Genomic DNA, 16879 nt, shown 5'->3' on the forward strand with positions numbered 1-16879 from the left:
GAGTTAATCCCAGATCTGCCCAGCGTCGTGTGTTCTGCTCCTGTCAATCCGCTTTCCCTGTGTTGTCCATCCTCCCGCCTCTCCCACTAACGTTATATTATATATATATATATATATATATATATATATATATATATATATATATAATATATACATATATATATATATATATATGTCGTACCTAGTAGCCAGAACGCACTTCTCGGCCTACTATGCATGGCCCAATTTGCCTAATAAGCCAAGTTTTCATGAAATAATATATTTTCTCTTATTTTTTTCTTATGAAATGATAAAGCTACCCATTTCATTATGTATGAGGTCAATTTTTTTTTATTGGAGTTAAAATTAACGTAGATATATGACCGAACCTAACCAACCCTACCTAACCTAACCTAACCTATCTTTATAGGTTAGGTTAGGTTAAGTAGCCGAAAAAGTTAGGTTAGGTTAGGTTAGGTAGGTTAGGTAGTCGAAAAACAATTAATTCATGAAAACTTGGCTTATTAGGCAAATATGGCCTTGCATTGTAGGCAGAGAAGTGCGTTCTGGCTACTAGGTACGACATATATATATATATTTATATATGTCATTTAACAACAGAATTGTGACTATCGTAGGAGGTTCTGAACGCCTGAGGCCGTGTTCATTCGAACATATGGACAAGAACACCTGGCCAAGAACACCTGGACGAGAACACCTGGACGAGAACACCTGGACGAGAATACCTGGTCAAGAACACCTGGGACAAGAACACCTGGCCAAGAACACCTGGGACAAGAACACCTGGGACAAGAACACCTGGCCAAGAACACCTGGGACAAGAACACCTGACCAAGAACACCTGGGACAAGAACACCTGGCCAAGAACACCTGGGACAAGAACACCTGACCAAGAACACCTGGGACAAGAACACCTGGCCAAGAACACCTGGGACAAGACCACCTGGCCAAGAACACCTGGGACAAGACCACCTGGCCAAGAACACCTGGTCAAGAACACCTGGACAAGAACACCTGGGACAAGACCACCTGGCCAAGAACACCTGGCCAAGAACACCTGGGACAAGACCACCTGGACAAGAACACCTGGTCAAGAACACCTGGCCAAGAACACCTGGCCAAGAACACCTGGGACAAGACCACCTGGTCAAGAACACCTGGTCAAGAACACCTGGCCAAGAACACCTGGCCAAGAACACCTGGCCAAGAACACCTGGGACAAGACCACCTGGACAAGAACACCTGGTCAAGAACACCTGGCCAAGAACACCTGGGACAAGACCACCTGGTCAAGAACACCTGGTCAAGAACACCTGGTCAAGAACACCTGGGACAAGAACACCTGGGACAAGAATACCTGGCCAAGAACACCTGGGACAAGAACACCTGGTCAAGAACACCTTGTCAAGAACACCTGGGACAAGAACACCTGGTCAAGAACACCTGGGACAAGAACACCTGGTCAAGAACACCTGGGACAAGAATACCTGGCCAAGAACACCTGGGACAAGAACACCTGGTCAAGAACACCTGGTCAAGAACACCTGGGACAAGAACACCTGGTCAAGAACACCTGGGACAAGAACACCTGGACAAGAACCAGTGAGACACACAAGGGGTTGAGAGCGGAAGCGCCGCTCCTTCGTCGCGTCCTGTGCCAGAATGCTAAAGACACGGGCGACCTTCAAGACGTGCTAGACAAGATGCACGGATCCGGACACGTGTACGTGCACTCCAAGGCACTTGTACACTAGTGTACAAGCTTACATACATGTATGTACTTACAGGAATAAGTGAATGTTGTACTACAGCGGTACAGGTGAACACCAGAAGTGCTCACCTGTAACGAAATGGTAAACTCAAAATGCAAAACTGATGTTCTAAAAAAAGATCTTCGTGGATCACGAAGATAATAATAATAATAATATTATTTTATATATATATTTTATATATATATATATATATATATATATATATATATATATATATATTTTTTATATATATATATATATATATATTTTATATATATATATATATATATATATATATATATATATATATATATATATATATATATTTTTTATATATATATATATATATATATTTTATATATATATATATATATATATATATATATATATTTTATATATATATATTTTATATATATATATATTTTATATATATATATATATATATTTTATATATATATATATATATATATATATATATATATATATTTTATATATATATATTTTATATATATATATATATATTTTATATATATATATATTTTATATATATATATATTTTATATATATATATATTTTATATATATATATATTTTATATATATATATATTTTATATATATATATATTTTATATATATATATATTTTATATATATATATATTTTATATATATATATATTTTATATATATATATATATATATATATATATATTTTATATATATATATATTTTATATATATATATATTTTATATATATATATATTTTATATATATATATATTTTATATATATATATATATATATATATTTTATATATATATATATATATATATTTTATATATATATATATATATATATATATATATATATATATACACACATATGTATGTAGCCGTCGTTGTTCCCAGGGCTGGAAGATACATGTGATGAATGGTTGAACAATATCCGTGAGGACACGAGAACACTGAAGTGTTTGATGTAGCCTGGCGCTGTGTGTCCGCTCGTTCCAGGCGTCTCCAGGCCAGGTTAAGCTGCAGTAGCCTAACCTAACACTTGACTCGTGTTACTGCCATAGAGGAGACTGCGCCCGCGCGCGCGTGGTGGGGGGGGGGGGGGCCGGCATCACTGCTCCTAGGAGGCCCAGATCATGGAGGATACCGTGGTGGGGGGGGGGGCCGGCATCACTGCTCCTAGGAGGCCCAGATCATGGAGGATACCTGTGTGTCACTCTGTGTGTGGAGCGTTAATAACTTGTAACTGTGAAATGTTATATTTTCTGTAGTAGTGATGAGTAGGTTATCATGTGGAGGGTGAGGTCCCCGCGGTGGGTCCTTGGTGTGTGTTAGTCACTCCTGGCACCCTCCCACCCTCCCTCCCCCCCCCCCCAACACCAGGCCAGCCATTGGCCCTACCCAGGAAGTCACCCGCAACAATTGCCTAACTCCCGGTTACCTATTTGCTAGGTGGACAGAGGCATCAGGTGTAAGAGAGGACTTTGTGGCTCCACAAAGTAGCCAGGTTGACAAACGCAGCAAACAGGCCGAGCAAACACAGCAAACAGGCCGAGCAAACACAGCAAACAGGTCGAACACAGCAAACAAGTCGAACACACCAAACAGGCTGAACACAACAGGCTGAACACAGCAAACAGGCTGAACACAACAGGCTGAACACAGCAAACAGGCTGAACACAACAGGCTGAACACAGCAAACAGGCTGAACACAACAGGCTGAAGAGAGCGAACAAGGTGTGAGGGGTTGAATGTAAGCTAGCCTCCCTCCCTCCCGCCGTCCCAGCTGGCGTTACAACTCTATAAAGGGATAAACTCTGGTAGTACACACACACAGGATGGAGTACAACCCTCAGTGTTTATCTTCACACGCCTCGCCCTGCCGGCAGCCAGAGAGCAGCTTCACAAAAGCCTATTGTGTCAAGCTCTTCATTAAATTTGAGTGGTACCTACTGAGCCGTTTATAGCGTGTGTTGCAGCTGTGTGTGTTGAGCCCCGAGTGATGGCGGGAGTCATGCATGCTGCAGTGTTGAGCGGATTGGTGCAGTATTTGACCAATGAAAGAGGTCTTAGCTATAATATTCACGGTGTGATAAATAATAACCACAACCACCACAACTACCACAACTACCACAACTACCACAACTACCACAACCACTTCCTCAAAACTCTAACATTACCAGTCATATGCAGACGAGGAGTCACAGTAACGTGGCTGAAATATGTTGACCAGACCACACACTAGAACGTAAAGGGACGACGACGTTTCTCACAATCGACTTGAGAATGGTCCTGGACGGACCGAAACGTCGTCGTCCCTTCACTTTCTAGTGTGTGGTTTGGTCAACACTACCAGTCACTAGCTCCTTGTACATCAGTCAGCACCTAAGGGATGCATACAAGTATGAATACCAGGCAACAAGCAACAAATTAGAATTCATTGACTGATTGAATCACCGACTAACCTGCCATGTCATACATGACAATCATGTCACTTGGTCATGTTGGGCATACTCCGGACGGGTCCACATAATATGTGATATACCTTATTGTTATGGGTCGAGAATCCACCCGAGTCTCTCACAAGAGTTAATCCCAGTTGGCCTGATCTTTCCCACATGTGTAAATAACACACTTAATACGGAGGGGTCAAGGGAAAACTCGTTAACAATTTCCACTGTTGAAGCCGCTACCCCTCAACCCTCCCACCAACATTGTCATCATCTCTGCGTTCACTATAACCACTACCACCACCACCAGCACCACCACCATCACCAGCAACACCACCAGCAACACCACCACCAGCAACACCACCACTACCACCACCACCAGCAACACCACCACTACCACCACCACCAGCAACACCACCACCACCATCACCATCAACACCACCATCACCACCACCACCATCTTCGACCACAACATCACCGCTGCCAACACGGACCTGATCAGTACCACCACCACCACCCACCTGAAGAAGCGCGCTCCTACATACTAATGATGACAGAAGACGCAAGACTATTGACAAAACACACACTCCAAGGACTACAGAGAATCACTGGAAAACCTTGACAAACTCCTGACGGGGGCAGACAAATGGCTATTAGAGTTCAACCTCCAACAAGTGTGCAGCAATTAAAATGAAAGACATAGGAGAGTAGAAGGAATCTACACCTCAAGGAAGAGGCAACTGCGGGAATTGGAAAGAGAAAAAGTCTTGAGAATTTAAATAATTCCAGTACTAACATCAGAGGCACATGTAAACATAATCACATCATCAGCATGTTAAAAGCTGGCAAACATTAGCATGAAATTTTAAAAATATAAATAAAAATAATGTAAATTTTACATCAAGCTATAGAGCGTAAGTAAGACCAACACCAGAATACGAAGCACCAGGCACCAATCACCTTCTCACCAAACAAAACCACAATTTTCAAAAGTGTAAACATTTACACGAAGATTAGTGGCAGAACTTAAGAGGGTTAAGTTATTAGGATAACTTATGACATTATATCTCATAACCCTAGAAGAGAGAAGAAACAGAGTAAATATGATCACAGCATACAAGATACTGAGGGGAACGGACACAAGCTGTCCTTGTGGACAAGGGGCCAGATTCACGAAGCAGTTACATCACCACCAGCACTTACGAACCTGTACATCTTTTCTCAATCTTTGGCGGCTTTGTTTACAATTATTAAACAGTTAATGAGCTCCGAAGCACCAGGAGGCTGTTTATAACAATAACAACAGTTGATTGGCAAGTTTTCAGGCTTGTAAACTGTTTAATAAATGTAACCAAAGCCGTCAAAGATTGAGGAAAGATGTACACGTTCGTAAGTGCTTGCGTAACTGCTTCGTGAATCTGGCCCAAGGACAGCTTGTCCTTGAGACAGAGAGGCTAAAGAACATAAATGGAAGTACAAATGAGTTGAAGAAATGTAAGGAAATACTCGTTGCCTGCACAAGTGGTCAACAAAAGGAATGCACCGAGAGAAGAAGTTGTGGAAGCCACCTCCATCCACAACTTCAGGGCCAGATTCGACAAGGATTTCGAACGTGAAGACAGTTCAATTAAGATGCAACAGATACAACCAAGCCAGTATGGGCGGGGCCTGCAGAGCTAAACCTCACTTCCCGGCCAGCAATGAGAGGTGAGGATACGCTACCACCACCCACTAGCATTCCCACTAGCCACCACCCACTAGCATTCACACTAGCGCCGCAATAAAGCAACTCCATAACAAACACCCATTACATATATTGTCCACATGTAACTACCACGCTCGACGAATACAACACAGTGAGGTATACACCTGCATACAGCGGCTGTATACATGTATAGGGTTGAGCAGGGGAGCCGGGCTGGCCTCTGCTCCCCCGGGTACAATATTCAGAGCGAGGCGGCGCTGGTGCTTTTAGTATATCCGCTAAAACCTCCCCAAACACAAATACATATTTGATCCTGCAGCTGGTCAGCACTTTGTCCGGCGAGGGGGCGGGTGGACGGGGCGTGGCGAGGCGTGCGGCGGGGGGCGTGGTGGCGAGGGCGTGGCGGCGTGGCGAGGCGTGCGGGGCTGCTTTCTTTGCGTGCGCCAGGCTGTGTGGCATGGAAAAGGCGTGCAATTAAGGCAGGGGGAAGATGCCCGGAGCGTGTGTGTTGGGGCTTGTGGCAAGGGCGTGCGGCAGGACACCCAAATGACCACGGGGCGGGCTAGGGGGCGGGCGGCTCTGCTAACTTGTGTGACAATCTGACGTCCACTTACCGTCTGTGACGGTGACAACAGTCCAGGACTCAGTGACCAGCTCCTGGTGACAACGTTGTGTGACACACCACGGTCCACAGGGTGGACCGTGGTGGTGTGACACACACACACAGGGTGGACCATGGTGTGGTGTGACACACACACAGGGTGGACCATGGTGGTGTGACACACAGGATGCATCACATAGTTCCTACAGTGGTCACAGGATGTTACTCATACTCTCTGTCTACCATCCAATTGTCTAGTGACGCCTGTCATGACCTCCTTTGTTTAATAGTCTGCATGAGTAGCGCGCACGCACACGCGCACACACACACACACACACACCAGATCCGTCCAGCCCCCGCACACCCCAGACCCCCCAGGTCCCCCTTCATAAGCCCTCCCATCCCAGTCCCTCCCTGTTTCCCTGCTTCAGGGGAAGCAATAGGATCTGAGAAAGGACAGAGGAGAGTCAGTTTCAGGGTGATGTACTCGAACATAGATGGGATCACCAGCAAGGCAAGTGAACTACGGGAAAGAACACAAGAAGTGAACCCAGATGTAATCGGACTCACAGAAACAAAACTCTCAGGAATCATAATGAATGCGGTGTTTTCCCAGGACTACACTGTAATAAGGAGGAGGAGGTGGATTGGCCCTACTAACGAGATAGGAATGGAGTTTCAAGGAGATGGTTATCATGGGCTGCAAGGGATTCAGAGACTACATAACAGGCACTATGACAATGGTAGGACCAATAGTAGTAGTAGCAGTGATATACAACCCTCCACCAAATGACACAAGACCCTAGCAAGAGTATGACAACAACAACATGGCAGTTAACACTATAATTGAGAGGGCAGCCTCTGCTGCCTGTAGGAATAGATCCCATCTGCTCATCATGGGGGACTTCATTCACGGAAGGATAGACTGGGAGAACAAGGAACCGCATGGCGGTGAGGATACATGGAGAGCCAAACGAATGGAGGTGGCAACAAGAAACTTTTTAAGCCAGCATGTCAGGGAACCCACAAAGATGAGAGGAAACGATAAACCAGCGAGACTCGACCTAGTCTTCACTCTGAACGACTCCGACATAAGGGAAATCGGTTTCGAGGTCCCGGTATTAATATTGTTGGGTAATGTGACGTGAACCCGAGGCCGGCCGCTGTACCCAGGTGGAGGACCTCCTGAAATATCTTATCCTCACTGCTTCTTCCGGTCGTCCTCGGCCTCTGAATGGACTTCCCGGCGCCTTGAGTGTGACTCACCCTGGATATACTCGCATAAGTCAATGTGTTCATTTAACATGTCCAGGTGTGAGGAGTTCTGGTGGGGCTGAGTCGGTCCTTACCCAGCCCCATCTTCTTGAGGTTATCTTGAGATGATTTCGGGGCTTTTTAGTGTCCCCGCGGCCCGGTCCTCGACCAGGCCTCCACCCCCAGGAAGCAGCCCGTGACAGCCGACTAACACCCAGGTACCTATTTTACTGCTAGGTTACAGGGGCATAGGGTGAAAGAAACTCTGCCCATTGTTTCTCGCCGGCGCCTGGGATCGAACCCAGGATCACAAGTCCAGCGTGCTGTCCACTCGGCCGACCGGCTCTCCATAGTCACACATACAACAACAAATAATATTCTTGTGTTAGAACTTGAAGTATTGAGTGCAGAGGGTACACGAGAGCATTACCTTGTACTGCCTGAGGAGCCGCTGGTAACGGTGCACCAGCCCTGGTGCCCGGGACCCGCTCTGCCTCCACTGCTGCTCCACCTGTCTGCTTACCTGTCCCCTCACCACCACCTCCTCGCCTCCGTTCTCAACGTCAACAAACTGTCGTACTAAAGTGCATCCCGGGAGATGAGCTTCGACTCTTTGGTCCCGCCTCTCAGCTTTCAGTCAACTGGTGTACAGATTCCTGAGCCTACTGGGCTCTATCATATCTACATATGAAACTGTATGGAGTCAGCCTCCACCACATCACTGCCTAATGCAATCCATCTGTTAACTACTCTGACACTGAAAAAGTTCTTTCTAACGTCTCTGTGGCTCATTTGGTTACTAAGATCCACTGGTGTCCCCTTGTTCGCGTACGCACCTCCCATGCTAAATAGTTTATCTGATCTACGCTGTCAATTCCTCTGAGAATTTTATAGGTGGTGATCATATCTTTCCTAACACTTCTGCTTTCCAATGTAGTGAGGTTTAGTTCCAGTAATCTTTCCTCGTAGCTCATACCCCTCAGCTCGGGGACTAGCCTGATGGCATACCTCTGAACCTTTCTTAACTTTCTTTTTGTGTTTGACTAGGTACGGACTCCAGGCTGGAGCTGCATACTCCAGGATTGGTCTGTATGAGGTATACAAGATTCCGAGTGATTCTTTACGCAAGTTTCTGAAGGCAGTTATTTTGATTGCCAGCCTTGCATATACCGCTGATGATATTCTCTTGATGCGAGCTTCAGGGGACAGGTCTGGTGTGATACTAACCCCCAGATCTTTTTCTCTTCCTGATTCCTGAAGGATTTCATCTCCCAGTGTGCGTATGTGTGTAAGTGTGAGTGTGCATATGTACTCACCTAATTGTGCTTGCGGGGCTTTGGCTCTTTGGTCCCGCCTCTCAACTGTCAATCAACTGGTGTACAGATTCCTGACCCTACAGGGCTCTATCATATCTACATTTGAAATTTTGTATGGGAACCACATTTTAGTCCTGTGGTCCTGGCACCGAACCCCGGACCACAGGACTACGTATCCAGCGTGCTGTCCACTCAGCCACCAGCACCCTATGTGTGTGTGCGTGTGCATGTGTGCGTGCGGCAGCGGTCTGGCGCCAGACTCTCAACCCTCACAAATATATTTCCTCCGGGGTGAAGGTCGAAGGAAAGGAATCTCACCTAAATGGTGATAGTATCTTGAACGTTGGAGTGTCTGCAGTGTTGTCATTCCTGCCCCTCCCTCTCTCTCCCCTTACACTCCCTCCCTCCCCCCTTACACTCCCTCCCTCCCCCCTTACACTCCCTCCCTCCCCCCCTTACACTCCCTCCCTCCCCCCTTACACTCCCTCCCTCCCCCCCCTTACACTCCCTCCCTCCCCCCCCTTACACTCCCTCCCTCCCCCCCCTTACACTCCCTCCCTCCTCCCTTACACTCCCTCCCTCCCCCCTTACACTCCCTCCCTCCCCCCCCTTACACTCCCTCCCTCCCCCCCCTTACACTCCCTCCCTCCCCCCCCTTACACTCCCTCCCTCCCCCCCCTTACACTCCCTCCCTCCTCCCTTACACTCCTTCCCACCCCCACAACCCCCTTACACTCCCACCCTCCCCCACCCCCCTTACTCTCCCTCCCACCCCCCACCACCCCTTACACTCACTCAAATATGCAAAACCAATTACTCTGGGTCTTTTCCATTAAAATGTGGTAATTCGACCCTTTTTTGGATAATTAATACCACTTATGATACCTGCAGACAAATCACTACCTCCTAATCCAGCTTCTAATCTTCTCTCAGCTAACCTTATTCACTCTGCACCCATCTGCTGCTAAATTTCTAACTATTGTTACTATTATCTCCTGTGTAGCGGTAGATTCTGCCTGTGCCTTACGACCTCAGTATCAGTATGCTCCAACATCAAGATTTAACATCAAGAAACAGCAACATTATGTGCCAAAACTTATTGTCCAGTCTCGCTAGCTCCCTAGACGCCAGACAAACTGATTGATGAAGATTAAGTCACCCAAAAGGTGGCACGGGCATGAATAGCCCGTAAGTGGTGGCCCTTTTGAGCCATTACCAGTATCAAGAGCTGATACTGGAGATCTGTGGAGGTGCGGCTGCGCCCTGCGTGACGGGAGATGTCTCCCGTGGTCAGTGTGACGTCTCCGCCTGTATATATATCCAGGCCGGCGGCTTAGTCAGGCAGAAACCCTCTGGTGCTCCTATAGCTGGCCTGTGTCTGCCCTTACCTTAACGTTCCGAGGAACGGGTGATGGTTCGCATTCAGAACACATTACATAAAGTCATATTTCAGCCTTTTGTCAGTAACGTAACTTTACTTGAATATATTTTTTTCTTTTGATTGTGTTTTAGCCAAGGGGTCAAGTTTTTTTTCCTTTAATTATTCATTATTAAATTTTAGTTGTAAAAGTAAATGGTTATTAAATTTTTTTATCATTAAATATTTTAGAAGATTTTATTTTATTTTCTCTTTTTTTTTTATTAATGTGCGTTTGGCACAACACCCGCCAGAGTACTTACTGCGCTATGCCAGATCACGTCACACTGTCTTAAATCTAGTTCCTTCTGTTCAGTTTCTTATTCCATTTGCTTAGTCGCCTCTCTAGTTCCTTTACTTTATCTAACTCCTTCTCTGCCTCTTATCTACTTTAGCTTAATCTCCTCCTCCCGCCGTTTCGTGTCTTCTTCCTTCTTTCTTCCCTTTGAGAAAGGTATCTTGAGGTTACCTTGAGTAGCCTATAGCCATAGGCTTATGGCTAAACGGTAGGAGTGAGTGTCCCCAGTGATACAAGCCCAGTGTTCTTAACGCTTATACTCGTCGAGCCCTTACCCACTGCTCGAAATGGAGCAACGTGAGCAGAGAGTTTGATAGAATAACACAAGTACTGGTGACCAATGGCTATATTAATATTAACCACGAGATCAATACAAGATGACATTTGGACCGGTGGTGCAATCCTGACCCAAGAACAGAAACCACACCACCTCCAGTAAAATTATATTACAAATCCACCATGCACAGTAAATATAAGAAAGAGGAAAGAACAATGAAAGAAATAATCCGTAAAAAGAGTAAAAAACACAACTCCTTACTAAAACATTGACAGAGAGCTCAGTGCAGGGAGCAAAAAACATTATCAAAATTGTTTTGCGTCGATAGTGCAAAACAGTTGCACTATGGTAGCAATTGTTTTGCTAGTAGCACCGAGCTCCAGCAGCTTCATGGCCTCGTGTCATGTGTAGCGCGCCGTGTGGGAACTGTCGCTCTCAAAACTTTTATGTTCATCTTAGAAGATGGCTTCAAGCTTCGCTTCCTCCTGCCAGCATTGTGCGTGGCTTGTCTTACGCTCAGAGCCAGATTAGTTGACATAAACATAGGCACAGGAGCATTATACTGCCGCCATAATGTCAGAGGAATGTGAGGACTGGACACTTAACGTTGAAGAGTGGGGCACAGTTCTTATTGAGAAAGCTTAAGTAGTGACGCAAGATTTCCCTTCTGTCCTCCAGAGACAGGGTTTAGGATCTGTTGTAAATATTGTGCTGTGGGTGATTGAACACTCTACCACAGAGAGTGATTTAAGACGGTTTGTAAACATTCTAGTCTGTGTCAGGCTAGAAGATCTGATTCACATATAGTGCGGCGAGTTACTGAGTACTCAACCGCAAGTGATTGAAGAGCTTTCACTCTACTCAACAACATTTATACATTTTTTCTCTGGATTGAGGGAGGGGTTGTATGGAGCTACCTGCCACAGGTAACATCTCCAACCTGGCTATGGTAATTACCTCCATCCCACGGTCTAGTGCACGCAGTGTTCTCCTCGTCTACACACACACACACACACACACATACATACACACACACACACACACACACACACACACACACAGCGTTATCACTAACGTACCGCCTGTGAACAGGTTATTCTTCAGAGCCGCTGTCTCTCCTGCCGCCTTTGACAGCCGTTAAGATGCTGCACATCTTCCCTCTGGAACAGACGCTATACATGATGCTCCCTCATCTCGGCTCCGGGTCCTCTCCCTGGCTCAGTGATCCCTGGGGGGTCCTGACGCAGCCTCCTAAAGTGCCCCAACGTCGCGAAACTGTCGTACGAAAGTGCCCCCTTATCCTAACCTACCAGAGGACCCAAAACAGAAAACGGGACAGTACGTCAATTCAGCGAGCCGCTGCCATTTTCTAGTACGATAGTTTTTGGCCCTTAGGGGAGAGTATACGTCAAAATACGACATGCTATTAGGAGGATGGGTGACAAAGACCTGGCATGCTGCCACACTCCTTCACACACTTAAACACACACACTAAACCCGACCAGTGCTAAGTGTGGGGTAACCTCAACTCCCACCCACGTGGCCGCACGCTCGTATTTCACTCTGGCTCCTGACCGCTAAGCCTCGTACTCGGAGGGGAAAAAAAAGGTGCGAGTGAAAACAGAGTGCACGCGCTAGACGACGAGGCTAATGTGACAGCCTCGCGCTGCTTATACTGATTATGAGCCTTATAGCAGCCTCTCATTAACATGTTGCTGCCATTATAGCTTTGTGTTGCAGCTGGTTGCATGTTTCTTGTACGCCTCTGGGCTGGCACTCCACAGGACTGGCACCCCACAGGACAGGCACCCCACAGGACAGGCACCCCACAGGACAGGCACCCCACAGGACTCGCTCGACAAATGAATGAAGCAAGAAAGAGAGACAGCCGAAGGCGCAGCCTCCCCTACACTACATCAACTTCTTATCTATCACCTCCCTCTCAGCTCCCCAGCGATTACCTTACGACCACTCAGCGCCAGACACAACAGCTTTATTAATCCGCCACGCTGAAAGTGTGTTCATTTTCACGCTCGGCGGCTGTGTTTACACTCGCGACAATCAAGTGTTAATGACTGGGTTTGGTAAGTGTCACTGTTAAACGGCATCGCGACACTTATTGGAACAAATGTTCTGGCAGAGTCGACCTCAGATGACGACATTTAGACTTTTCTTTCCTACAAACAATTCCAGAAATAACGCGATATAAGGCGGGATGAATTCAGCCCAGCGGGTGTTCTTGCTGTTAGGGGGAGTTGTACATGCTGGTATGGCGGTGTGTTCACTCACAGGATGAGTGGCGGGGTGTTCACTCGCAGGATGAGTGGCGGGGTGTTCACTCGCAGGATGAGTGGCGGTGTGTTCACTCACAGGATGAGTGGCGGTGTGTTCACTCACAGGATGAGTGGCGGTGTGTTCACTCACAGGATGAGTGGCGGTGTGTTCACTCACAGGATGAGTGGCGGTGTGTTCACTCACGGGATGAGTGGCGGTGTGTTCACTCACGGGATGAGTGGCGGTGTGTTCACTCACGGGATGAGTGGCGGTGTGTTCACTCACGGGATGAGTGGCGGTGTGTTCACTCACGGGATGAGTGGCGGTGTGTTCACTCACAGGATGAGTGGCGGTGTGTTCACTCACAGGATGAGTGGCGTTACTAGTACTGTCACTATGGCGGTACTCACCTAGTTGTGCTTGTGGGGGGGTTGAGCTTTGGCCCTTTGGTCCCGCCTCTCGACGGTTAATCAACTGGTGTACAGATTTCTGAGCCTATTGGGCTCTATCATATCTACATTTGAAACTGTGTATGGAGTCAGCCTCCACCACACTAGCTACTCTGACACTGAAACAGTTCTTTGTAATGTCTCTGTGGCTCATTTGGGTACTCAGCTTCCACCTGAGTCCCCTTGTGCGTGTACCACCCGTGTTAAATAATCCATCCTTGTCAATTCCCCCGAGAATTTTGTATGTGGTGATCATGTCTCCCCGGTGTGTCCACTCACAGGATGAGTGACGCTGCCCAATACTGTCACTATATGGCGGAATATTTCTGAGCACCGTCACTCACAGGATGAGTGACGCTGCCCAATACTGTCACTATATGGCGGAATATTTCTGAGCACCGTCACTCACAGGATGAGTAAACTCGCCTTTCGCGGGGAAAAAACTTGCGAGAAGAAAAACAAAACAAAGTTTACCTCAGAACGCTACGCGGTTTAGAAAGTAAACTGAGGTGCGGTTGGGGAAGAATGTGCGTCTAGTCTACGTGTCCCTGATGGAAGGATAGTTGACGCTTTTTAAATGCCACCGTCGAACCGCATTCCGTCACTCGGTTATAATGAAGGTTTCCCCAAAAGAGCGGCCGTACAAACGAACTTTGCATTCCTGGCATACCAGGAACACCTCGGAGGACCCCTGTGAGAGGCTAGCCGCACTCGGACTTCTCATTGGCTGCAAGTTTACGCGCCCCTCCAATCACAACCCACTATTTCCCCAGAGGCTGAGCATGTCGGCGTTGTCACTGTACAACGCACAGCTTTCACAAATCAAAAATTCGGAACCCACACTTATCGACTACCAAAATACATTCATTCACTTAGAACCCTAACAGGATTCTACTACAACTACAATGAGAAATATATTATACAATAAAATAGATTCATCATGCCAGCTTAGAGTAGTTTTCTTCCATTATTACTTTACTACTCTCGCTCTATCGCTCAGGTGATCGAAATGATGAGTAAAAATCTCCAAGTCTTCGTCAACTGCCGGTACTCGACCAAGACTTTAACTTCATTGATGAGAACACAAGTGGGTTGTCGGCCGTCCAGTGAAGGTGTGCGCGTCTGACAGGCAGCGCTACGGAGCCTGTGCTCGAGTTCGTGACCTCCTCCTCCTGAGCTGTGACAACCAGTGTCACCTCCCGTGTACCGAAAGCGGACTGTCACAAAACATTGACCAAAAAAACAAACACTTATTTTGAGTGGATTTACATATATATATTTTTTTAAAGTGTTGGTATTGGCTGTGAAGATCGCGTTGTATAGTGTAGTATGCGAGATATGACTAGTATGGCGGTGGTGATGCCAGAGAGAGATCGGCCCTCACCCAAAGTGTGGCAACCATGGTATATGGAAGGTAAGCTCCTTAATACCTCAAGGTTTCTTTTCTCTCTCTCTAATATATATATATATATATATATATATATATATATATATATATATATATATATATATATATATATATATATATATATAAATGTAATGGACTTAACTCTGTGTATCATTATAAACACTTGCATCTTACCGCTATAGTGCTTCTATAATCATGCATATCAACCTACAAGTATTGCTTTGTACATGTGTAATTTTGTGGAGTTTAAGATAGGAAGGTAATGTTTGGCTGTGAAGGTCAGTGTTGCTGTGACGGGGGATTATCTCGGGTTTTTATACATGTGTAGGTAAACACCGGGGTATTATTGATGACCATATCACGTGTGTGTGTGTGTGTGTGTGTTTGTTTTGGCCTAATTGTACTTCCGTGGATGAGTTTCGGTTCTTTGGTCCCGCCTCTCTACTGTCAATCAACTGGTGTACAGGTTCCTGAGCCTACTGGGCTCTATCATATCTACATTTGAAACTGTGTATGGAGTCAGCCTCCACCACATCACTTCCTTATGCATTTTTTTTATCTGTTAACTACTCTGACACTGAAAAATCTTTCTTACGTCCCTTTGGCTCATTTGGTTACTAAGTTTCCACTTGTGTCCCCTTGTTCGCGCAACAACCATGCTAAATAGTTTGTCTTTATCCACCCTGTTAATTTCTCTGATAATTTTATAGGTGGTGATCATGTCTCCCCTAACTCTTCTGTCTTCGAATGTCGGGAGCTTTAATTCTAGTAGCCTTTCATCGTAGTTTTTACCTCTCAGCTCGGGAACCAGCCTGGTGGCATACCTCTGAACTTTTTCTAACTTCGTTTTGTTTGACTAGATGTGGACTCCACGCTAGAACTGCATACTCCAGGATTGCTCTGACATATGAATTATACAATGTTCTGAATGATTCCTTACACAAGTTTCTAAAAAGCATTTCTTATGTTAGCTTGCCTCACATACGCCGCTGATGATATCCTTTTGATGTGAGCTTCAGGGGACATGTGTGATATCAACCCCCAGATCTTCTCCCTTCCTGATCCCTGAAGGATTTCATCTCCCAACTGGTACTTTATGTTTTGCCTCCTGCTTCCTACATCTATCTTCAATACTTTACACTTGATTGAGTTAAATTCTAGTAGGCATTTGTTAGACCATTCCTTCAACTTGTCCAGGTCATTTTGTAGCCTCATGCTGTCCTCCTGTCTTAATCCTTCTCATAATTTTGGCCTCATCAGCAACCATTGAGAGTAGTATACCCACTGGAAGATCATTCACGTATATCAGAAACAGGACAGGTCCGAGTACAGAACCCTGCGGGACTCCGCTGGTGACATCACACCAATCACAGGTCTCAACCCCTCCCCCCCTCACAGTAACTCTCTACTTCCTGTTGTTTAAGTACTCCCTTAGGTAATCCCCGTGTGTGTACTCGCCTAATTGTGCTTGCGGTGGTTGAGCTTTGGCTCTTTGATTCCGCCTCTCAACCGTCAATCGACTGGTGTAGAGATTCCTGAGCCTACTGGGCTCTATCATATCTACATTTGAAACTGTGTATGGAGTCAGCCTCCACCACATCACTGCCTAATGCATTCCATTTACTAACTACTCTGACACTGAAAAGTTTTTTCTAATGTCTCTGTGGCTCATT

At 45.9% G+C, this 16879-nt stretch overlaps 1 protein-coding gene across 1 annotated transcript in view; it reads left to right on the plus strand.

The window, feature by feature from the left end:
- The first annotated feature begins 14707 nt into the window (after positions 1–14707).
- The window catches only part of LOC138370624 (cell surface glycoprotein 1-like), an 84096-nt gene continuing 81924 nt past the window's right edge, over positions 14708–16879 (plus strand). The window contains exon 1 of the mRNA XM_069335184.1: positions 14708–15212. Within this exon, the coding sequence (XP_069191285.1) occupies positions 15128–15212 (85 nt within the window). The 5' untranslated portion in view covers positions 14708–15127. The remainder of the gene's footprint in view (positions 15213–16879) is intronic.

This window comes from Procambarus clarkii, chromosome 32 (genome assembly GCF_040958095.1).
Source record: "Procambarus clarkii isolate CNS0578487 chromosome 32, FALCON_Pclarkii_2.0, whole genome shotgun sequence".
Taxonomy (NCBI): Eukaryota; Metazoa; Arthropoda; class Malacostraca; order Decapoda; family Cambaridae; genus Procambarus; species Procambarus clarkii.